Raw genomic sequence first — 23,674 nt, forward strand, 5'->3', positions numbered from 1 at the left:
AAAAACAAACACTGTTCAGAACCATCTCTGATGGTGGAGGGCATGCGCCATTCCCGCCAGTGCCAGGGCACATCAGGGACATTGGTCGGTGGGAGTGGGAGAGAGGCGGCCATGAGGGATGAGGGGAGATCGTGAGGGGAGATCATGAAGGGAGAGCATAGGCAGCCATGAGGGAAAATCATGAGGGGAAAGGTGGGTTGGTTATGAGGGGAAACCATGAGGAGACAGGAGGGGCAGTTATGTGGGGAGAGCAGGGGCTGCCATGAGGGTGAGGGCACATTGTGAGGGGAAGGCAGGGACAGCCATTAGGGAAGACAGTGAGGGGAAAGGAGGGGTGGCCATGAGTGGTGTGGGGAGATCAAGAGGGGAGAGCAGGGGCAACCACATGGGAAGATCATGAGGGGAGTTATGGGGCAGTCATGAGGGGACAGGAGGGGTGGTCATGAGGGGTGAGCGGAGACTTGATGGGAGAGCAGGGGTGGCCATAAGGGGAGAGGTGTAATTTTGAGGCGAGAGCAGGGGCAGCCATGGGCCATGAGGGGTGGCCATAAGGGGACATCTTGAGGGGAGCTGAGGGGTGGCCATGAGGGCTAGCGACAGCAGCTCTATAGTGTGGAGCCACAATGAGATTGCAGATGAGGGGCAGTCATGAGGGGAGATCAGTTGCCCTAAAGTGACATGGTTTAATGGTGGGCTTGACGGTCCTGGGGTAATGGTTGGGCTTAATGTTCTTAAAGGTCTTTTCCAACCTAGCTGATTCTGTGATTCTATGATGAACACAGAATATAGACGCAATGTTAAGGATTGCATTTACCCAGTCACACTTCTGCAGTATTTTTACACTTCGTATCTGAAGCATACCCAAATACGAAGAACCTGCATAGTATTATACCAGAAAAATATTTCTGATATATTTTTAATATAGGTAGCCTGATACCCAGCTTGTGTCCATCGGTGTTATTCTGATTTAAGATCATTGCTCTGGGTGAAGCTCGGTATAAAGACTATAAATTCACTTTCTAGGAGTGCAAGCAAGGAAGATGCATCCTGTTAGCCCACATGTCCGCCTGCAGGTTTGCAAAGAGCGAGGCCTGTCTGGAGATGTGCTTTTGGAAGAAATTGCTGCTGGTTGAGATAAGGCAGACTTTCTAAGAAGAAAACAATTAATTCAATGCAGAAAGCACATGGGTAAGTTCAAAAGTGTATAAATGCCAATCCATGGACAAGCTGGACTCCCCAGACATGCTCTGGAATAGCAGTATCTTGCCGTACAATTAAGGGCGATCCTTGCATGAAAATGTGGTTCTTCAGTTGGAAGTTGTGTGAGAGATTTACAAAAACTCCTTCAGTATTTATAGTCAAATAAGCATAAAATTGTTCTTCCCCACACTCATTTCCTACTAAATACTTACAGACTCTACTTCTTGGAAATCTGTGTGTTACAAATTTAAAATTAATTTATCCCTTAAGGGTGCTCTTCTGATTCAGTTTTTCCCCAGCCCCTTAACAGCAGCAGCTGCATATACAGAATGGAATTTATTGTGTTTTTTCCCCCAGATTTTTAATGAAATTCTCCTCAGAAGCAAAACCAGTGGAAGAGGGCCACTCCAGCATGTCTGCTTTCAGATAAGGAGTTTTTTTCTCCAGCCTGGGGTGAAAGTGCCTTTTTCTCCAAGTGAATTCTGCTTTTTAAATAAGACCCCATGCAATGCCATGCACCCAGCAAGTACTCTTTCTCCCTGGCCTCTCCCTTTCTTAAAGGGGGAAGGAACTCCTATATGCTTTCACATTGAATCTCAGGGGTTTTGTGTGTGTGTGGTCCTATCCTCCTCTCTTCTCTCCAGATCATCTCTGTTGTCCCTTGTCTTTCCTGGTCTTTCCCACATTTTCAGGACATCCCCAAAAACTCTAAAAAGCTTTTTTTCTTGTATTTCTTACCTCTGCTAAAGCAGAAAACAGCAGGACCTGCATATGCATCTTGTTACTAAGTTTTGTTGTTGAATTTTGTTGGGGTTTTGTTGGTTTGGTTTTTTTTGTGTTTTTTTTTGTTGTTTTTTTTGTTCTGGCATTTCTGTGGCTCCCAAATATATGTCATTCCTGACATGGTTGATGTGGCAATATTCAGGGGTCACCTCCTTCACAAGCACCATTTAGAAGAGGTCACTGATAGCACAAAAGTGCTACAGAAATAATCGCAACTTTGTTTCCAATTAGAAATGCATGCAGCAATCTGTCCTAATGAGATTTTCTTTCTTTCCTGCTTCAGTATGTCATCATAGCAACTCACAGATATACTGAGGTCTTCTAATGCAGGAATCTGTACACAGCACTGTGTTAAAGTGGTAATAGATCTTCTTCTGTTTAACAGCTAAGAAATGTAACGGAAACACTCTAAAGTACACTGGAATTAATATTTGATCACTAGGAGAAGTGTGTGTTTTGAATAATTCACCCTAAAACAGCTATTAATGCACAATATAGTCTCTTGAAAATCACTTCAAATCATTAATAATCTATATTGTACTAGAAATGTACATGCAGAAATAAAACATAATTTCTTGCAGCTAAAACATTACCTAACGTAAACCATTTCAACATTGAATCAAATTATTTCAGTGGCAGAAATCACACCTGTCTCACGGGATAAATTGGGTATTCAGACTATTGAATTCATTCAAGCGACTATATTGTATCCCAGTATGCATTGTGCCTTGTAGAGAGCATAACACTTCTTAAAACCATAAAATCATTCAGCAAAACACATGCATTGACTATCAGAGTAGAGACAGCCCCACATGGAGAAGGAACTGAGGAACACCTTCTTGCTGAACATCCTATACAATATACTAAACAGATTTAGCTGACACAACTCCACTGAAAATCAAACAAATCCCACTGAAACTTGTCAGTTTGGCATCAGTGTTTAATTCTACATTTTCATTGTTACAAAGCTCACAAAACATTGCTTCCAGGCTAGAGAAAGGTTTGTGTGGTAAACTAAAAGTATCAAAAAGCCCTATGTGACAATAGTAGCTGATTCCTAACAAAGGCTTTGCGTCGGAGCTCACTAGTAAAAATGACCTCTCCAGGACAGTTGTCACCACTGCTATGTCTTAACCATCTTCAATCGCACTCCTCTTGCAGTGCCAGAAGGACCTGGTACACAAATCACTCTGCAGATGCGACATCATGAAAATAAAAATGTGGGAAAAAGGAAGGGAAGCAGTGCCATTAAATAGAGTTGGCTGCAGAGGCAGGAGCAGGCAACCACTGCAAATGCAGAAGGCATGAGGCCACTTTCACAATAACTGGAGGTATGAGATCAAGTCACAAGCTCAAGAAATCCCACTTAGCAGCCACGCACATGGTCAGTCATTCTGAGCCTCCACTCTTGCCAGCTGCACTGAGAAGTTGTCATTTGCTTATTTGGTCTGCAGAGAGTTTTTAAATGATGATGAAAAGGTTATAGATCTTGATTATTTCTTAGGAAATAGGTTTCTGCAGTGCCTGAGTGGATGGTACGAGTTACATCTGATTATACACTATCTGATAAAGCACAATTAACTGCTTAGTGAGTTACACATTCATAGATTGGTACAGAATTAATCAGGTATTAAAGCTCACTCATAACAACAGATATTAATACGGATTTCTTAACAGGCTCGAAAAATAATGTATCAATACTGAAGTAAACTAAGCCATTTCTAAAGGATGAAAAATGTATTTCAGCTGTTAACAGTTTGCATTTGACTATTTGCTTTAGATCAGGAAGCAAGAAGAGGTTAACTCATGGCTCAATCACTACTACGCTCAGGTTGTTATTAAAAAGTACCTTCCCATCTCTTTCTTGACTGCATTCAGGCTTTCTTAACTCTTCTATTACCTGACGCTTTAGTTCAGGAGGAGCAGTTTTAGAAAACTCACAAGTTTCTGTCAGGAAGTCCAGCAACATCTCCCCATCCTTGTTCCCTTCAATAAAGCAGCTTGTTATGTCCATGTGGGATGGGAGCTCATGAAGCTGGCACTTCAGCCCAGATGAATCCAGTATCCTTTTTATGTCAGCAGAGGAAACATAAGAGCAGAGATCATCTAAAGGGAAGGAAGACCCGTACTTCTTCCATAGCGCTTCCCAGCCACTGGTTCCTGGGATAAACCACCAGAAAAATGCTCAAGAATAAGGAAAACCACAAGATTTTTATCACGTATTTTTTTTAGCAGTTGTCCTCACTGTGAGCAGGATCTTTCCAGAACTGGGACATATGTCCTGAGGCATGGTGGAGATGGTTGCCTCCCTGCTTCTGGCGGCCTTGGGATTGGGGGTTGCAGAAGGGAATGGGCACGTTACTTACCCTGGAGCTTCAGCACCTCCCACCAAGCCCCCAGAGACAAGAGCACCTCAGTGCACTTAATCATCCTCCCTTCCACTCTCAACACACTGCGCCTCCCTGCTTCCTACCCATAGGCAGTATCTTGCAGTGACATCCTTTTATAGTTGACATGCTGAACACCAGCTATACAGTGCCATCTTCATGAATTAAACTATTCCTTAGGTTTCTGCTGCGGTTTGGAAGACCAAATCCTCTCCTCTCCCTTCACCTGATCACATGGTGGTTGAGCTACATTTGAGCTTCATTGAAACACTTATTACCAGTAAACTATCTGCTATGTGACCTACATGGGGTACAAAATCCTGATCACACTGTCCATGAAGCTGGATGCGTAATGGAGAAAAGGGTGGGATGGACAGAGTCCAGAGTGAAACTGCACCATCCTCCCAGCCTTCAGCTTTCTCTCCCACCATGCTCACATGCTGTTGGCCATGGGCAATGAGAGGGTTGCCCCTCACCCCAAGCAGACCTCCCCAGTGCTGGCAGAAGGATGTTTTGGCTGGGTACTATTTGGATCTGCAACAATGAAGAGTGAGGAAGGAAAAGGCCCCTGTGGCACTGCAGTCACCTAGAGAACCAAGCCCAAGCCAAGCCCATGTTTCTGCATGCACCTCTTCTCAAGGGACGTTTTACAAAGAAAACAAGCTGGGTGAACTGAAAAGTCCCCAGATATGCCTTCACATCTTTATTTTCCCTCAGCCTGGATTTCTGATTCAGCATTTCTTCTATAAATCATTTATAAAGGATCACCCAGAATGACTGGACCGGATGAAAATAACTTCAAGCCTAATGAGCAGCTCTTGAGAGTTATGACAATAAATCTCCATAACTACTAAACCCAGTTGCTCGGCAATTTTGCAAATGCTTTATCTGCAAACAGTTATTTATAGCCAAATAAACAGTTTGGTGTTTAGAAGAGGGGCTACAATATTTTCTTTCACCTTGCGGAAATTGAATGCAGAACACTAATTGCAGAAAATTTGCTGGTGTCAGTGTTGTGTGACTCAGTGCCATCTCTGAGCTGAGCAATTATACACTACCTGAACGCAGCATTATTATAATAGCTCTCAATAGGCCCAGCATATGGCACTACTTTTGTTTTCAAGGCGATGTAAACAGATTTTTTAAGTATGTTAAAAATACCACCACATAGCTCTTGCAACTCACCTGCTCTCCCAGCAGGGGCAGTGCAGGAGGGACTGCAGCCCTCACCAACTGACCAAGCCCTCTCCTATCAATCCTATTCCCTGTTTTTTAATTAACACATCCTAATGTGTTTGTGTTGGAGATGACGTTACCTTCATTTTTTGAACTGAGCTTTGTTCTGCTTATCTTTCAGTGCCTCTTTTTGCTTCAGTGCTCATTTTCATAGCACTTCTTCCTTCCCCTCCTCTGCTCCTCTTTCCCCCACGGTTTTCCCCTTCCTTTCCCCTCTGCTATTCTGAGCCCTACTCCTGTGTCTCATTTTCTTGCTGGGCCCAGAAATTTATGCTCCATTCTGCTTCACTAGAAAACACAGAATTGTCTGGTCCAGAGAGGACTTCGAATACTTTTCATTTTTAATGTGATTTCATAATGTGATTTTTAATCACATTAATTTTGAATACATGTGTTTCCCCCTGTATTCACATTTCATGAATATCCAAAGGGACAGGTTAAGCAACTGGAAAAGAGTTTCAATTAACTATACACAGGTAATCAGCAATAGTTTGATATTATGATCTATTCCACTTCAGCCAAAGAATGAGAACAGTTCTTTCAAATAATTTAAAATCAGATCATTTAAAACAGGGATTTCTTGTAGTGAGATGCTTGAAAACACTTTAAACTAAAAATAGCTTGGAGACAAATAGTTTGAATAAATTAAGGTCAGGGAAGTGCCGCTTCATTGCGGACACTTCATGAACACAAAAAAAGAACTTCATTAAACACATTGCAGTTTGCAGACACGACCAAATTCAATTAAAAATTAAGCTTAAACCTCTGAACAAATAATATATCTGGCAAAATTATCGGATGCGACTGTTTACACAACTGAAATTTCTATAGCTTGTGAACCAAATTAAAGGCTTTCTAGAGTCACATTAGACCCCACCATTGCAGTATCTCTAGCATACTTTGCCCACAATAATAAAAGGTCATCATTTACTCTGCTCCCACATTTTCCTGCTGGATTGACCACAGAACATCTCTTTTGAGATCCAAAACAGCTTAAGAATGCTGTTTTCCACCCAAAATGATGAAATTAAGGAAATGGGCAGTTTGAGAAGAAAATGAACCATATGTGCTCTAACACCTGCTGTATGGCAGAGCCGAGCCCTGTCGTAGCTGTTTGCTTAATGCTGCAAGTCTCCAGGAGTGAGATAATGTGGTACCCGGCCTGAAAAGTCTTTTACAGAAAATAGCTGATGTTGAAAGAGCTCTTGTGAGTGAGAGCCGCTGGATGAAGCTGCTCACCTGCTGTGGGGTTCTCTGCAGCGTCCATCACTGGCCGGGCTGTAGGATGGGGAAAGGTAGAGGGCAAGAGAAAGATGTTTTGTGTCCTTGGCATGGGTTTTCTGGCTTACAAAGCCTTCTACTTTACAACCTGCAGCATCGAGCTGTGCAGGTATATAGACTGTGCAGATTTCAATCTATGTAGACGAGTGGACACCATTTGTTACTCAGTGAGTTCACCTCTACTGGTGAAAAAAAACATGTTATAAATAAAAATGCGCACTGATTTCTAGATGGCCTGTGTTGAACTTGCAGGAACCACAGAACTCCTCATGGTTCTTGCCCAGTTGAGCAGCACTGGTAGAGCAGCTCTCACCTGACACCAGGATAATGAGGAGCTTCGCCTGCTCTTCCAGGAGGCTGTGGAAATACTGGATAGTTGCTGAGACATCTTTCACATAATACAGCATCTGGAAAGAGCAGAGATACTTGCAGATATGGTGAGGTCCTGGTGAATATTGTAAGTGGTACCACTAGGTAAAAGAAATCAAATGGGGGCAATATTGACAGAACTGCAGCAAGACAATAGGACGTTAGCACAAAATTGGGCAATGGACTCATACTGCAAGCTTGTGGCTGTCGCTGCCCTGCCTGCTCTCTGGCTCTCCCAGGACTAAGCTTATGGTCATTTGTTAACCTGAGATAAACAGATTTTCCTTTCTTAACATTGAAGATTACTTGTAATGGTTTCAGTAAACTTGGAAATACAAAGGCAATTTCATGGAGAGGACACCCACCACCTGGTTATTTGGACTACTGTGCCCAAAGCTGCTTTGCTGTAACTCGTCTTTCATTTTTACAGTGCATTCTAAATTACAGGGAAATAAACTCACCTTTCTTCCCCTTAGAGTGGATAATGAGGTCATATACTTCATGCATACTTTTAATAGCCAAATCTTTGGCAACATTTATTTTGCAGAGATTTTTACCTGGATCATGTGAATGAAGTCCCATCTTTTAGACTTATTTTCTGCACTCATTCGACTTTCATATTCATATGCTGTCTCCTCATGCCAGGTAAACTTTATGTTCTCAAGGTTTGATGCTGCAGCCACATGCTCTGAAATATGAGAGAAGGCAGGACAGAGTTATCTCAATTGCAAATACTAGACTGATTTCCATTTACAGCTTTTATACATCCAGAAGTCATATTTAGGTAAAGAGATCTTGTACCAATTCAACCCAGCAGTAGAATATTTAAAATCTTGAGCACATATGTGAGAAGGGGGCTATAAAGGTCTTTGTAGGATGAAATCTTAAGAGGGTCTGATGTTTTTCCCTTTGAACCCTCATTTGGGCTCATCCAGTCTTCACCTGATCAAAAAAACCCAACCCAACCCAACCCAAACCAAACCAAACCAAACCCCAAACAACTCTTCCCCATGACTGAATTTCAAGATGTTGGCTGAGATAAACAGTTCTGAGGCCATGAGCAGTACATTCCATGCTGAATGGGGGAAGAGTTGATGGCCTCTTCACTTAGGTGCCACACAAGCCCTACATGGCTGTGCAGAAGCCAGGCCATGGCAAAGGGTTTTCTAGAGACTGAACAAACGAGGATGGATCAAAGGGGATTTAATTTTTGAGAGAAGCACAATTAAAAGCTCAAGAAGGGCAGAGACAGTAATTGGCTCACTCTGGGAATGTGTCATGGGGATGGTGGGAGAGGGAAGGAGCTTTCCTCCATGAGCAAGGAACAATCACTTGACATTTGTCTTCTGCTGTGTCCAAATAATTTTTCAAAAGCCCACAGTTTCAGCCAACTGCTTCACGTAAAAGGCATAATAGTATTTTAAAGCAAAGAGAAGTATAAAGAGTGACACATGGCATGTTTTCATACCTTGACAGAATGCATATCCAGCACCAGAGGAAAGCAGAAAGCTGGAGAAGGAGTAAGTTATACCAAGGCCCTGGCTCACTGCATTTCTTTGCCTTTTATGGGAGCAAAAATGAGAGATAACTTCAGAATTTAGGGGATGCCAGAATATTAATGTCCATCTGCTGGCATATGGAGCTCATCTCACTGCGCTTCTGCCTGGAGCTCAGGATTGCTCCAGGACAAAGCTAGCCCTGATGCGATTTCCGTGCTTCGCTGGAGTTAACATAAATTTAAAACTCAAATGGCCCAAAGGCAGACTGAGCCTTAGCTACAGAATACATGTTCAAAACAACATGATTTGCTAAGACCAGGGCCTTTACACCACTAATCACAATGTTTCTCCTTTAGGGCTCTGATTAGGCCATACCCCTATTGTGTAGATGAGAAATGGTTTATCAGTCCTCATCTCCTCTCTTTTATGGCTGGAAATAAGCCACCCTTTTTGATGCTGCTACTATTACTCTGTTTGCTTCTATTTATCAGTCACCAGCTCCGGCACTTGCAGTTCAGATTTAATTTGCTGTTTTAAACTCAGGCTCCATTCAGCAGCAGTTCATATCACCATCACAAATAATCTGGTGCAATGTGGTTCAATTCAATTTCTAGAGAGTCTGAAAGGAGGTGCTAGGAAAACTGAAACCATTTCCAGGGTGGGATTTTGAAGTCGAAATTTCAGAAAGGGCAACCTCATTCTGATTATGGGAACTTTCTGCCCAAAGATTCATCTGAAGCTAAAATGTATCGCCCTAACCATTTTGAAAGTTTTTCCTTAATTTTATCCTGGTTGTGTGCCCTAGCTGGGTGCCATCAAAACTTCAGTACCTGCAGTTGTGCCATACCATGCAGGCAATGTCAATGCACCTCAGTTGTGGGGCCACCAACACTCCAACCACGGTCACCAAGGAGCTTCACCTGGACATGGACTGGGAATGAAGGAAAGCCACAGCCTGCTCATGGGGCTTTGAGGAGAGCCTCCATTCTACCACGCAGCCTAACAGAAACCTCAATTTGTAATCACTGCACGTCCCCATCCCAGTATGAAACTTCTCCTGTGAGCCTGGCTTCTCCTTCCCAAGGGGAAAGTATCTGTTTAGGCAGAAAATATAACTACTGAATCCTCAAAGGTGCAGATAATGCTTCCAGTTCTCTCTGGAAGATCTTAGGGCTCAGAAACCTAATTAATGATACCTATTGGGGACACAATTTATTACCAAATAAGAAAGTTTAAAGAAAGAAATGCAGATTAATATTTCATTTCTAGTTTAACGTAAAACTTAAAATAAGGACAACGTCTTACATTAACTTTATTCTGGAAAGAAACTCACTGAAGTAGGACTGCCAGTTAATCAGTGGTAGGACCACTAGGAAGATTCAGCACAAATCCAGTCTCCCATAGCCTGTGGTCCATGGCCCAGACAGGACAGAAATGCTATGTGCAAGTGCTCAAACTGTCTTATAGGCTGAGTAGATGATCTGTTGTCCATGCTTCACCATCTCAGCCTGGAGCAATGTAAAAGCTCCTGGGATTTTGCACATGCCATCATTTCAAGGATCAGGTCCATGTAATACAGAGACAGATATAAAAAAATACATTTCCTGGAAGCCTTTGGTGCTTCTGGTGACTGGGAACTCCCTCACTGCAGGGAGAAAGGGATTGTTACAAGTTTTATTATTTTTCCTTCAACTTCCACAAGTTGCTTCATACTAAGAATGCTTCATTATTAAGGACTTAAGCAAGAGTAAGGGTTGGAGATTTACAGTGTGGTTTATAATCTGTTATTTACTATGGTTTGGAGCATTTCCAACAGCTCGGACTGCTGACCAGTTTCATTCTTTTCTGCCACATTCATTCAGCAGCTGTTTTCTGGCAAGGTGTGCTCTGCTCAGGGCTGCTTACAGTCTGTACTCCATAGGCGGTGTCTCCTCCATAAAGGACCACAATTACCTGGTAAATTAAAGCCTGGTAGGTGTTAATCCAGTCATACTCAAACTGTGAATTGATATTTAATGCTCACTTGGTAGGGCAATTTGACCAAAGCACCCCTGCTAACATTCAATTCTCCTTAGAAAACTCTTTGTCTTTCCTTCACAAATGTTGCTCAGACCTTGGGACTGGTGGAAGGAAACAAGCTCTAAGCCACTAAGCACACAGCAAAAGTCCTTCCTATCCCTCTTGCTTTCCTTTCAATGTTTTCTAATTCAAAGGATGCCAAGTAATTTAGTGTAACACTGTGAGGTTTAGCTAATTGTTATTTGTAAGCAATTTTTAAGATATGTGAGAATTACCATGAGACACTAGAATTTTCCCTTTGATGCTGAGGGGGGGGGTCCTGATTCAGCGCAAGTTGAAGGAGAAAAACTTTCTGAAACGTGCAGATTTTACTCTATTCCCGTACAATCACCCATCAGTTCCCACCTAGTTTAGCTTTTTAAGTTTGTCTAGCCCAAGCATTTGCCATGCAGAGCTCTTCGCAATGTGAGAAACTAAGATTTTAATGAAAGACTAAACATCGTTGAAAAGCAATGATGGCAAAAAAGCATAAAATAGGGACTTTTTTTTTACTTTGTCAGAATTGGCTCTTAAAAGTATCTGAATGCAGAGTAATTCTAATGAATTTAGCATATTTAATTAAAATTTCATTTATTTAATGTAAAAATACCTTTGTACTTGAAGATTTGGTCAGCGCTTGGTTCTATCACATGGTTGTTGATGGTGACCCCTGGATATCTGGCTTGTACTTTTGAGAGTATCAGCAGGTCAATCTCACCTAGGGAAGCAAGCAACATGAAATACCAGATGAAAGTAAAGCTCAGGCAACTCCTATCTCCACGATGATCACATCCCCCGTTGGTGATGCCTGCCATTCATGTACAGAAAATGTACCACACAGGTACATGTAGCTGCTTTGTATTCTCACCAGATTGCCACTGAAGGTTTAGCTCTAGGATTTGAGAAAAATTTCAGTATCAGTTCCAACTATCTTTATTCCTCCTCTCTGACTGCCACCATCAGTGCCAAGGGAAAAACAGACACATTCATGTACATGGCTTGACGTCCTATTTTCTGGACATGGCCTAACTTCCTAACTTCCCCGGGCAGATCCTAAATGGCTTTGACAGTACCAGTTCTGATAGTCCCAAATCACCAGCAAACCTGGCAGGATTTCTTAAGAGTCAGCAAAGAGCATTTCTAGCCAAGTGCCTCACTGGTTACGAAGTCATGTGGGTGAGGGAGCAGAGAATATGTGTTTACACTGGAATCAGAGGCAACATTCATGTCTGTTTGTCTTTACTGTACTATGACTTTTTCCATAAGTATGTGCACATACCATCTGTATTTATCTAACCCCTGTTTGCACAGTACCCCAGAACTGACTACTTTTTTTGGTGAGGAATAGTTCTCTCTGGACACTGTTCAGGCCAGCTGCAATTATTTTACTGACAGAAGTACCAATAGATCCAGCATTTCAAAATTTAAAATGAGCTGCCATTGCTCTTGATCACCTCTCCCCATCCACAATATAGGAAGCGGAAAAAATAACAGAATTAATTAAGGTATAAAGAGTGAAACAGAGGGGTAGCTGTGGTGAATAACAGATCCAGAGGCTGTGTTACAGACAAATACTGAGCTTCGTTCTGAAATATTTCCTTGTGCTTGCACACAAGTCCATTTTATAAAATTCTCTACAAATGAACCAAATTATGTACTCAATGAAAGATCACCCAGCAAACTCTGATGGCGAGACAGGCCCTTGCTGAGGGAGGGCTCCCCCACTGTATTTGCACAGCCTTTACCCATCTTCATGATTTTCAGTGGTCCTGGGCTCCCACCACTTCAGCATTAGCTACATTATACAGAAGATTTGAGGTACAAAAGGAAAATACCATGGATTCAGTAGTCATAATGTGCTCCTCAGAGCTCAACCCAGCATATCAGCTCTTTCCCCAGGAGGGTCCTTTTCACTATGAAGAACTCTCTGCCTATTTCTGACCCCACCACACATCATCACAGGTCAAAATCCAGCACTCATCTCAGGTCTCATCTGCTTATTAATGCCCTGAGAATTTAACATAAAAAGTGAAGAAGGGTTCCAATTTTTCAAACTTACATGTCTTTCTTACAGCACTAACAACACCAAAATTTATATGGCATATGATTCTTTGAGGGAGGGAAACTGAATTTCTGAAGCAGCAGAAATAGCTGCAGCTTTGCAATCACTGCAAACCCTGTATTCTGCTGAAAAATCGGAGCAAAGCCAGTCATCTGCTCACTGCCATTGTAGAATTTGAGAACAGAGCATTTGTAATGAACTACTAGAATATTTTGATTTTTGGTTCCTTTACCAACTTTCTGTAAAAGGGATTAGCCCTTTGAAAAGACTTCGTAGTTCCTCCTAGAAAAAAAAATGAATTTTGAATTTATATATGTGGTTAATATACTCTTCTGTTGCCAAACCACCCTTGTATTGCTTCTAAACACCCCCACACACACACCCCTTTGATTAATAATTTAATCCACAGCCTTAACTGACTTCGGTTAGCTCTTTTATATGCAAACAAGTGTCCCGAGGCATTTTACAGTCAAATCTGTGGCAGCTTGCATTATCAACAATTTGGCAATTAGGCTATCCAAATTATTTAAACTCTCCAACACAATTACCTTTTAAAGGCTACCACCATGTTCACCATTAAGCTTCTAATTAAACATTTTACGTAACGGAATAGTTTATAGCACAGTTGCTACTTTATAGCAGCATTGATGACTTTTATGGTTTTTAAAGGTACAAAGTCCTGTGTGCTGGAGTGTGAACTTAATAAAGCAGAAGCTGTAGGCAAAGGCAGGCGCTGTACATGGGCTGGTGCAATGGGATATGATGCTACATTAAATGGTGTGCTTGTCTCTCGAGGTAGGAAAGTGGAAAGGAAACTTTCCTTCCATGCTCCCTCCTTGCAAATCACAGGGGCAGATGAGGCCAAGGCAGCAGCTTCATCACTGCCCTCCACCATCCAGGATTAGCCGGGGGGGTGGTTGGGAATTTGCTTCCCTTACCTCCCAAAAACAGGGGAAGAGAACAAGCCAGAAAACAGCAGGGGGTTTGGTGGTTTGGCGATTTTTGCATCACAAAATGAGTTTTGCCTGCATAGTATTGCTTGAATGTCCACTTAGCTGGAACATCCCTGGTTATGGAGCTGAGTACCTCACTAAGTGTTCCTGTTAGAAACAACACTTTTTTTTTGGCAGAATAGTTTCCTTTGTGTGGAGAGCAATATTACTGCTCTCTCAAAGTGTTTTATACTAATGCCCACCATTTGCATACAATTATTTTTACTTATTAGGAGAGATTGACAAAGCTGAGATCAGTCTTTGGAGATGGCATGACTAAAGCATTTAAACTAAATTAACTGTTAATATAAAATTTAAGTTTGATGACTTAATAGGCAGAGCAGAATTAGAAACAGAGGCTTTAATTATGGGCAACTTAAGCAAGAATTTAATGAGAGAAAGCCATTTGATGTTCTTCATATTGTTTTTCCATCCAGCAAACTCCAGATTAGAAATTTATTTCTTCCACTTTCTTCTGGATTTATTCTGGAGCTTATGTTCAGCTCCAGTGTTCTGGAGAACAGTAGCTCCACAAGGGGCTCGTTTATTGACTGTGGTCAGGAAGTACATACAGGCAAAACAGCGCTCAGCCTAGGCTATCACATATCAGGGCAGGAGGCAGCAGTGATGGGTAGTTACTGTCTCGGTAAGTAGGTACAGGGAAGAATAACTGTAATAAAATTAAAAAAAGAAAAATGAAATTTTTTTTGCCAATACAAATTGAATATTCTGAGGAATCTAAGCAATTTGGGGGTGGGAGTGTTGCACAGAAGTACTACGGGGCAGTCAAGCCTCTCTCTGCCCTTGAGGAGGGATGGTGTAGAAGGAGGTCTCTCATAGAGAGAGGGCGGGGAGGCACAAGCTGTTCCCAGATGATGTGGCCACACACCAGCTAGCACCATCTGTCCCCAGGAGCTGACTTTTCAAGAAAAAAACTTATTTCCTCCTCTGCTCCTTTCTGCAATTTTTAATCCCCTATTCACTGGGGGAAAAAAAAAAAACAAGATATCAATATTGAAGTCCATAGCATACCTGCTCCACCACCAACGCTTAGAATATTGATTGCAGATTTCCCGTTTCCAATACTGAAAAACATTATTTATACATTTAGGAGAGCTACCCAGTACTGGAGAGCGTAACACGTTTAAAACACCTTAGTGAGGCTTTGGCAGAGCCATAAAAACCTGAGCCCAGAGAAGGACCTCCTCAGAAACAGGGTTTAACACTGGCTGCCTGCTACCCAAGCCAGCCCACAAAGCAAGGGGTCCAGAGAAAAACACACACCAGAGCAGGACTGTTATTCAAACACGTGAAAGAGAGACTAAATATTACCTGAAAAGATTACTTTTAAGAGGATGCTCACAATCAAACTTAATATTAGAACATAGTATCTGCTAGTGCATTTTATAGTTGATTCAAGGCAAGCTGTATTTGCATGCAATGAAACAATTCAGCCTTATCTCCTTCCTGATAGGCGGGACCCATCCCGAAGAACAGCCATTCAGCAATGTGTGCACTTGAAATCTCCAGCCAAGCCCTAACAGAGACCCACAGACACTGACAGACAGGATGGCCAGCAGGGAACAGCAATATGCCTCCTGCAGACAGCCTTCTGAGATCATCCAAGTCTGTCAGTGCCATTCAGCTCGATGTGACCACTTCCATGTTACCTCCCTATCACAGCTGGCAACTGTCTCTCCATGAACTCCTGCATGCACTGGTGCTCGGTCGAATTCGCGAGGAAGAGGCGGAAAGACTGGAGGTATCTCTCAGGGTCACTAAACAAGCTCCTCATTGGTGATGCCATATTAGTGTTTGGAAGGCTACAGGATCGGTCAGGCTGCTCCTTGCAGCTCTTCTTGCAGATCTAGGGAAGGAATTGATGCAAGGGGTTAACCGATGTACAAGGGGGTAGGTCAAGCCGCTTGCTTAACAATGTTACTACTCATTCATGCTTATCATACTCGCGATGTATGCTAGAACAAGATAATAAGGACATAGCTATTGTTAAGAGGTAGGGACCGTGACTTGATTTCCTTCGGATGCCTAGGCCAGCTGAAATTGGCTCTGCGGTTTGACAATGACTAAGCCTCCAGGGAGCATGCATAATGACTAGGGGTGAAAAGTTCAGGCTCGAGGAAGACTTGTTTACTTAATCTTGAGGCCCATGACCACCAGGAGGCACTGCACAAGTGCAAAGGACCTTTCAGCTTATTATAATACAAAGCAGGAATAGGACATGAATATGTACATCCGTGTTGTGCAACCTCATGCATATGTATAACATTAGAGGATAAATGTAAAGGGGAAAGGATGCTGAGGTGCACATGTCTTTGAAGGAGCTATCCCCCATGCGCCTCAGCGCCGAATAAGGCATACCTACTTTACAACTTTAACAAGTTGTGGAGTCCATCCGCGTATCAGAATAACAAATGCTAGAGAGGTAAAAACCATGCCTGGACTTTGCTCTGCATTCTCAGCCCTGCTACTGCACTTTAGAGCACTTAAAAAGGTATTATGCAATTTTGAAATAGAAGCTGTAAATCAGGTTTGAGCAGCAAAGGTAATATATCATCTTTAATCTGCACAGAGGAAATGCCAACATTTTTTAACTGTGCTGACTCTGTTAAAACCCAGTAAAAAGGCCTTTAGATGGTTCTTAAACATAAGAAAAATTCCCTTATTTCTTGAAGTCATGGAGAAGCTCCAAAGACTTGGTCTGGATTAGAAGAAAGTGCAACACACATCTCCAGAGGTGCTGGAAGATGCCTCTATCTCTTTTTTTTAATCTTTTGATGTTCTTAGAGGGAATGTTGATGGTGGGGTGAGAACAATAAAAACCTTATAAATGCACTCTTTATTTTTCTAGTTCCTCTGAAGATACTGGTATGACTCCCACAGGCTAAGTGGTTAATTCATGAAAGCCATGTGAGTCACTGGAATGGATGTTAAGCTAAACCCAGTTTTACAAGTTGGGAGAGAGGGAGGCAGAGCATGCTACTGGGAAACATCCAGCTGTACTGTGAAAGCTCCACAGAGATGTGTTCATCCCCTCTCAAACCACAGTTTAAGTCTGTCACGTCTTGTAGCAAATGGCAAGGAGAAAGAGGAACCCCCTTCCTTCTCAAGGGTCCCAAGCTTAAGGATCGCAGCGTACATCCCCAGTGTCTCCTACAGTCTCCTCTGGCTTTCTTGCAGAGGTTACATCCTAGCCACCTCTTGCTATTTTTATTGCTCCCTTTGGACTGTCTCCAGTTAAACCCCGTTGTTGCAGAAGTGCAGCAGCCAAGGGTGAAAGCCTCCCACCTGCTGACACCCCCTGGCTTCCAGCACAGCTGGGATGGCTTCCCTCACCCCACCGAGACCCCACACCCCCTGCCTTTGCTCACCAGCATGATCACTGAAATACAAAGCACAGGTTTTTTCCAGACTACTTCTCTTGTCCATTTGAATTATAATTCTGTTCCCTGTTGTGCTCAATTATCTCCCAGCAACAGTCCTGTCCCTCCTCCCAATCATAAACAGAAACACAAGGAGTAGTGGGCTCAGGTTCCCACTCATCATTACCTCCGTTTCTGGCAGTGAACTGCTGATAAATTTTCTGACAAACTGTGCAACCAGTTTTCCACCCACCCAATAGCTGTCTTATCAAGGCTATGTCTTCCTTGCTTGCTTACAAGAATGTCATACCAGATGGTGCCAACCCTAAAGCCTCTGTATAGGAATGACTCCTTCTCCCCTGTACACCAAGACAGTTACACCACTGCAGAAAGATGGTCACAATTTCTCCTTGACATCTCCACATTTCCTGGCAATCACCTCTTTCTGGTGCTCACTCTTTCTTGAAGAACGATTTCTTCTACAGAAAGCTGTCACGCTCAGCAGATCCACCCCAGCTCCTCCTTCCTTTTCAATGATAACATAAGCTGCTTGGCTTTGCCCACTTTCTTTTGATGCTCATAGAATCACAGAATAGTTTGGGCTGGAAAGGACCTTAAGATCATCTAGTTCCAGCACCTTCCAGTAGACCATGTTGCCCAAGGCTCTGTCTAATCTTGCCTTGAACACTGCCAGAGATGAAGCATTCACCACTTCTTTGGGCAACCTGTTTCACTGCCTCACCACCTTCACAGTAAAGAACTTTTTTCTTATATCTAACCTGAACTTCCCCTGTCTAAGTTTAAACCTATTACCCCTTTTCCTATCACTATAGTTCCTGATGAAGAGTCTCTTTCCAGCATCCTTATAGGCCCCCTTCAGATACTGGAAGGCTGCTATGAGGTCTCCACGTGGCCTTCTCTTCCCAGGCTGAACAGCCCCAACTGTCTTCATACGGGAGGTGCTCCAGCCCCCTTTTCATCCTTGTGGATGATCCTCCAGACTTGCTCCAACTGTTTCATGTCCTTTTTATGTTGAGGACACCAGAACTGCACACAGTACTCCAAGTGGGGTCTCACAAGAGCAGAGTAGAGGGGCAGGATCACCTCCTTCACCCTGCTGGTCATGCTCCTTTTGATGCAGCCCAGGATATGGTTGGCTTTCTGGGCTGCGAGTGCACACTGAAGCTGGCTCATATTCATTTTCTCATCGACCAACACCCCCAGGTCCTTCTCTGCAGGGCTGCTCTGAATCTCTTCTTTGCCCAACCTGTAGCTGTCACTGGGATTGCCCCAACAAGTACAGGACCTTGCACTTTGCTTTGCTGAACTTCATGAGGCTGGCACTGGCTCACCTCTCAAGTGTATCAAGGTCCTTCTGGATCCCACCGCTTCCCTCCAGTGTATCAACCGAACCACAGAGCTTGGTGTCATCGCCAGACTTGCTGAGGGCACACTCAATCCCACTGTCTATGTCACTGACAAAGATGCTGAACAGGGTAGCTCTCAATACCAGTCCCTGAAGGACACCACTCATTACTGGTCTCCAGTTAGACATTGAGCCATTGACAGCAACTCTCTGCATGTGGCCATCCAGCCAATTCTTTATTCACCAGCTTGTCCATACATCAGATTTATGTCTCTCCAGTTTAGAGACAAAAATGTCTTGTCTCTAAAGATATGCAAGGGTAACACAAGGATGTCTTGTGTCTGAGATAACATCCAAACTGTGATGTTTTGGTTTTGCATCCCATGAAGCCTCATCTCTAAACATCCCAAGGTTCCTGAAGGCAGATGCATGGTGAAGGTTTGCAGCAATGCACTTCCTCCAGTGCATGCAACCTCCAGAGCAGGACCCAAGGTGTGATTTTCCACCCATACTACCTCCAAGGCAGACTCAATTTTTGATTCACTCGCTGTTCCTCACCCTCTCAGTCAGCAAGGATATTTTCAAGAGAAAAAAACAACAAAACCAAGGATGTTAAAGAGCAATGATGAAACAAGACTGATAACTTGGAGACGGGAGAGCTTTAAAAACTTTTTTGGGTCCTGGATGCCCACGACAACTGGTAGGAATAAAATGTGAAGATGATGCCCCCCCCACCCCCCAGCCACAAAGCTTTCCCTTTGCTACCTGTTTCAGTGAGCCTGGTGGTGGTAGGTAACACAGGCAAAACAGCCCATGCATCACACAGACCAACAAATTGCAGATGAATTGACTCTATGGTGGGGGACCATCACTTGTCTCGCAGGGTGATATCTGCCACTCACGTGCATGGAGGCAGCACAGTGCCCCCACCCAGCTCAGCTACCACACATGAGCCTCAGAGCAGCAACCTCTCCTTCTCACAGATGACCAACACTCGAATACCCAGAAAAATCTGAATTTAGCTGGGGAAACCAAGTATGAATTTTGCCATAGAGAGTAAGGAAGCACACACCTGGCCGTAAGTCAGGTGAGAATTACTTGCTGCTAACCCACTCTGAAAATAAAGTGGTATATGCCTTGTTTGCCCATTCCTCTGCTCTGCCCAACACCTTGCTTTTACTTTAAATGCACAAAGAGGCTTTGCAATTTGCCACTAATGTATTTTACTGCATTCGATCTTGAAAAAAATATTTTGCAGTTAATAAGAGGAGATTTAGACAATCAACCTTTCTTCTGTGCCTCCCTCTATTTCCCATGATTTAATTTGCCTGTGTTCACTGCTCGGCGGTCTCTAATGAGCAGCTGAGATTCATTTTCATGTTAGACGCAGTTCAAGAAATTTGTCTCATTTCTGTCATTATGCTTTTGGCTGTTTGCATTTGCCCCATTTATTTCACTTACATGTTTTGCTGTTTGAATTGCAGCCAGTTAACTTTAAAAATGAGTAAAGAGAAGGAGGAAAAGGATTTTTTTTTCTGAATGAGGCTAATGGAAACTTGGATAATGATGTTCATTTGGGCATGCTCCCTTCAACGATAATCCAAATTTATATACAGCTCCCTAGAAAGATTGAGAAGTTTTGAAAACAGACTGTGTTTACACTGCAGTTACTTATCTACCCTTTGTTTGGGCTGGTGCTAGTAGAATTAAACCTGCTTTAAACTCACCCCAAACCGCTTTAAACCTTCCCCATGAAGACAAAAACCAAGTGTGCGTGCTCTCAGCTGTAACCTATTTGCAGCAGGAGCTTAGGTTTATTAGCACAGGACTGCATTTGCCCATGAACACCAGCAAGACAGGGATTCCTCTTGGAGGAATTTAACGCAATCTGCTAAGCTAGTGCTTGCCTCGCAGGCAGCTGTACTTACATGCAAGTGGTCTGCGCCTCTTGGGGCTGTGGCCTCCCAGGCACGACGTCGCTGCGGTGCCCAGGACACACTCCCGGCTGACCAACTTCCCAGCCGCCACTGCCGTCCCACCCCCCGGGCTGCGACGTGGCAGCATGGAGGAGGTTGTGCCGCCTGAGAAAGGAGCAGTAAACATCTTAACCTCGTGCAGCGGCAGCTGCCTGCAGAGACAGTGGGAGCAGTTCGAACCCTGCCCTCCCAGCACCCTTTGCACCGACCCTACCGGCTGTGCCCAGGGACACGCCTGGCACAGCCACCAACACCCTGGGAGTATTTAGATGCAGATCTTTGCAATGTGTTAATTAGTGTCTGGATGAAAAATAAAGCCCTGCCACTGGTGTATAAGAAAAGCAAGTCTTGATAAATTGGAAATAGTTGTCTCAGTGTGTGGCACACGGCAATGTGCAGTATCATTACAGTTTGCCTCCCATTATAGATTACTTTGCTTTTTAGCTCGTTTTCATGCCAGCAGCTGACGTTTTGCTTATCCTTTACTTTTCATGGCTTAAGCATTGGGAAGCATTTTCCAAGATGTGTGCACCCTCCGTAGCCCTGTTAGGAGCATTTTTATCCCACAGAACAGAAGCGTGGAAAAAAGCATTAACCCATGTCTGCTATCACACTGTGATTTGGTGTTCAGACCATTAAAGTATTTGCCCTGTGTGTGCCTCAAATTATTCATTGTGCCTTCATGTTTAGTGTGAAGGGGTTGGTTTTGGTTTTTTTAAAAAGTTAAATGACGTTTTCCTTGGGGCCTTAGGTGGAGAAATGAGCGGTTCGTGGAGAAATGAACTAATATCACAAAAGTCTTATAAAATAATGCCAGTAATATTAATTATTATGCTTTCAAATGCACAGTTACAGGGAAAATGGATTTAATTTGACATTTAGCTGAAAGTTTACTGAAATATAGATTTCATATCAACAGTTAAACTTGTTCAGCTAGAACGATGACTCTGTGTGAAGGTAACCCACCGTATGTTTTTCTCTCTCCACACACAGCACCATTTCCAAACCACTTTGAGGGAAGGAGGTACAAAGCTGTTTGCCAAGCAGCAAACCCAGAGCTGCAAGGACACAGTGTTTCAGTACCTTCTGGTGGTCCCTTGGCAAAAAATGATGCCAAAGCCAGTCAGGAGGGACGAGCAGACCCACAACTAATTTGCAAGTGGACAATCACAACTTTATTTTCAAAGGCATTTTAAAGGAAATGAAACCCCAGCTACTCTGTGAGACAGCTACAAATTGAGCCAGCTTCTCTTGGTTTGCAGCATCCCAGCTAACAATCATTTTGCAGCAAATAGTTCCCACGCAGGCTGTGGCTGCTAACCCTGCTGCAGCAATAGCTGTGCAATGCTGTGCAAAGTCCTGTGCTGGCTCTGTACTGGTGATAAGCACTGCTGTTCAAACATAGCTGAACAGCAAGATTAGTGGTGTTTTCCTGGCTTTCTGTGCAGTTCTGGAAATCCAGACTAGTTGACATCACCAGAGCTGTGCAAACTGGTAAAAAAGAATACAAACTCCGTCCATCTGACCCATGCTTTCCTCCCTCTGCAGTTCACCAAGTGTGAGTTTTCTAAGTGCCAGTTGCCTTTTAATATGAAAGCCTAAATTTAGAGATCCAAAAAGAAAAATTATATTCATCTGGTTATTTTAAGTGATTCATAAAAAAAAAAAAAAATTAAAAATGCTACTTGTTAAATTGCTTCTTTAATTTCCCTTGGAGATACATTTTGTGAGCTCTAAGCCAAATCCCAGCCATTTCAGTTCTACATGGGCTCAGTCCTGTCCTGATGATGAGTAAATGGGGAGGAAGGATGTTGCACCATTGCCTAGACCTTACTTTCCTTGTCTTCCAGCACCTTCCCTTCCCATTATAAACATTATAAAATCATTATGGAATCATAGAATGGTTTCTGTTGGAAGGGACCTTAAAGATTATCTATTTCGAACCTTCCTGCCATGGGCAGGGACACCTTCCACAAGACCAGGTTGCTCGAAGCCCTATAAAACCTGACCTTGAACACTGCCAGGGATGGGGCAGCCACAGCTCAATATTTAGAAAAGTTTTTCACCTCCCTGTGGCATTTTACCATGTGTCCTCCTGTATATAGCACTGTCCTAGATGGCAGGAGCCTGAGTTATTGAAAGGAGATCCCACAAGCCTTGAAGTCACCAATATATGGAAAATAATAGTTTTTGCGCATTAAACATCTCTCTGTCATGACAGGTCAGGGAACAATTCACATCTCTGTAGAAAATTGGCCAATAGTGGTGTAGTATAATTATTAAAACACAAAGTTGTAAAATGAGTCCACCCATAAGCCTGTCAAGGACCCAAATAGTTGTCACTGGCCCCTTAGGTGAGGAGAGAGCTGTGAACAGTCAACATCTGCAGATTATTTCGTACTCTGGAGTACATCTGCATGGTATTTGGCTCAGAATTTATTCTCTGGGAAGGAGGAGAAAGGATTTAAGTGTTACGGTCTTGATACAAATGAAACATCATAAATTTCTCCTTCCAGGGATGCTGCGAGTGATGCTGGGAGACAGTCCTCACTGAAGGAGGAAAGGTGCAGGGGAACGTGCCCTGCCACATGCTCCTTGGGAGGCCACCAACCGTGCCCAACCTCAATGCAGGATTTCCCGTAGGTTGTGCTTCAGCAGCCTCATTGGTTCCATGACAAAAGTAGGAATAAGCAGCACAAAGGTACCCACAGAAGATTTAGAAAAGCTGTGATAACCGATTAATCAATTGATGTCTTCAGAGATTAAAAGTGCTAAAAAAAGCTGGGTACAAGCAAGGTGTGGGGGCTGAGTGCTATTTTCATGTGAAGATAGGTGTTTAAAGCTGCATGGTGCTGATTTTTATCTTGGAAGATATGGGAGTGCTGGAATAGACCCTCTGTCATGTGCATGGCTGCAGCGACCTTCACTTGGGTGAAGACCCATCCCTTTAGAACAGGGACCAAAGCCTGGAGTCAAAGCTGAGCAAAGCTGAGCTTGGGAGCAGGCAGGGGGAAGGATCTGAATGTCATGACCCACCTGCCTCAATAAAACCCAACAGTCCAAAGTATGTGGGTCAGATGTAAGA

The 23,674-nt window shown here is 43.2% G+C and overlaps 1 protein-coding gene and 1 long non-coding RNA gene across 4 annotated transcripts in view; one reads left to right on the forward strand and one right to left on the reverse strand.

Annotated features, from left to right (window-relative positions):
* LOC130595256 (uncharacterized) lies at nt 1–3,547 on the forward strand. The gene is made up of 4 exons (XR_008971284.1): nt 1–192; nt 1,024–1,188; nt 3,145–3,367; nt 3,470–3,547. It is a non-coding gene; the product is annotated as an uncharacterized LOC130595256 (long non-coding RNA).
* The window catches only part of LOC130595255 (histamine N-methyltransferase-like), a 26,103-nt gene continuing 5,397 nt past the window's right edge, over nt 2,969–23,674 (reverse strand). Inside the window, exons 1-7 of one of the 3 annotated variants that reach the window (XM_057401820.1) lie at nt 20,542–20,733; nt 15,538–15,734; nt 14,900–14,952; nt 11,424–11,531; nt 7,814–7,944; nt 7,201–7,294; nt 2,969–4,143 (exon numbers count right to left, since the gene is read on the reverse strand). In XM_057401820.1, the coding sequence (XP_057257803.1) occupies nt 3,788–4,143; nt 7,201–7,294; nt 7,814–7,944; nt 11,424–11,531; nt 14,900–14,952; nt 15,538–15,674 (879 nt within the window). In that variant the 5' untranslated portion in view covers nt 15,675–15,734; nt 20,542–20,733 and the 3' untranslated portion in view covers nt 2,969–3,787. Of the gene's footprint in view, nt 4,144–7,200; nt 7,295–7,813; nt 7,945–11,423; nt 11,532–14,899; nt 14,953–15,537; nt 15,735–20,541; nt 20,734–23,674 lie in introns of those variants that run through there. The other 2 variants (XM_057401819.1, XM_057401821.1) reach the window with 2 other exon arrangements.

The sequence above is a fragment of the Pezoporus wallicus genome, unplaced genomic scaffold (assembly GCF_028554395.1).
Source record: "Pezoporus wallicus isolate ANWC-B61680 ecotype Strahan unplaced genomic scaffold, APGP_CSIRO_Pwel_v1 contig_865, whole genome shotgun sequence".
Taxonomy (NCBI): domain Eukaryota; kingdom Metazoa; phylum Chordata; class Aves; order Psittaciformes; family Psittacidae; genus Pezoporus; species Pezoporus wallicus.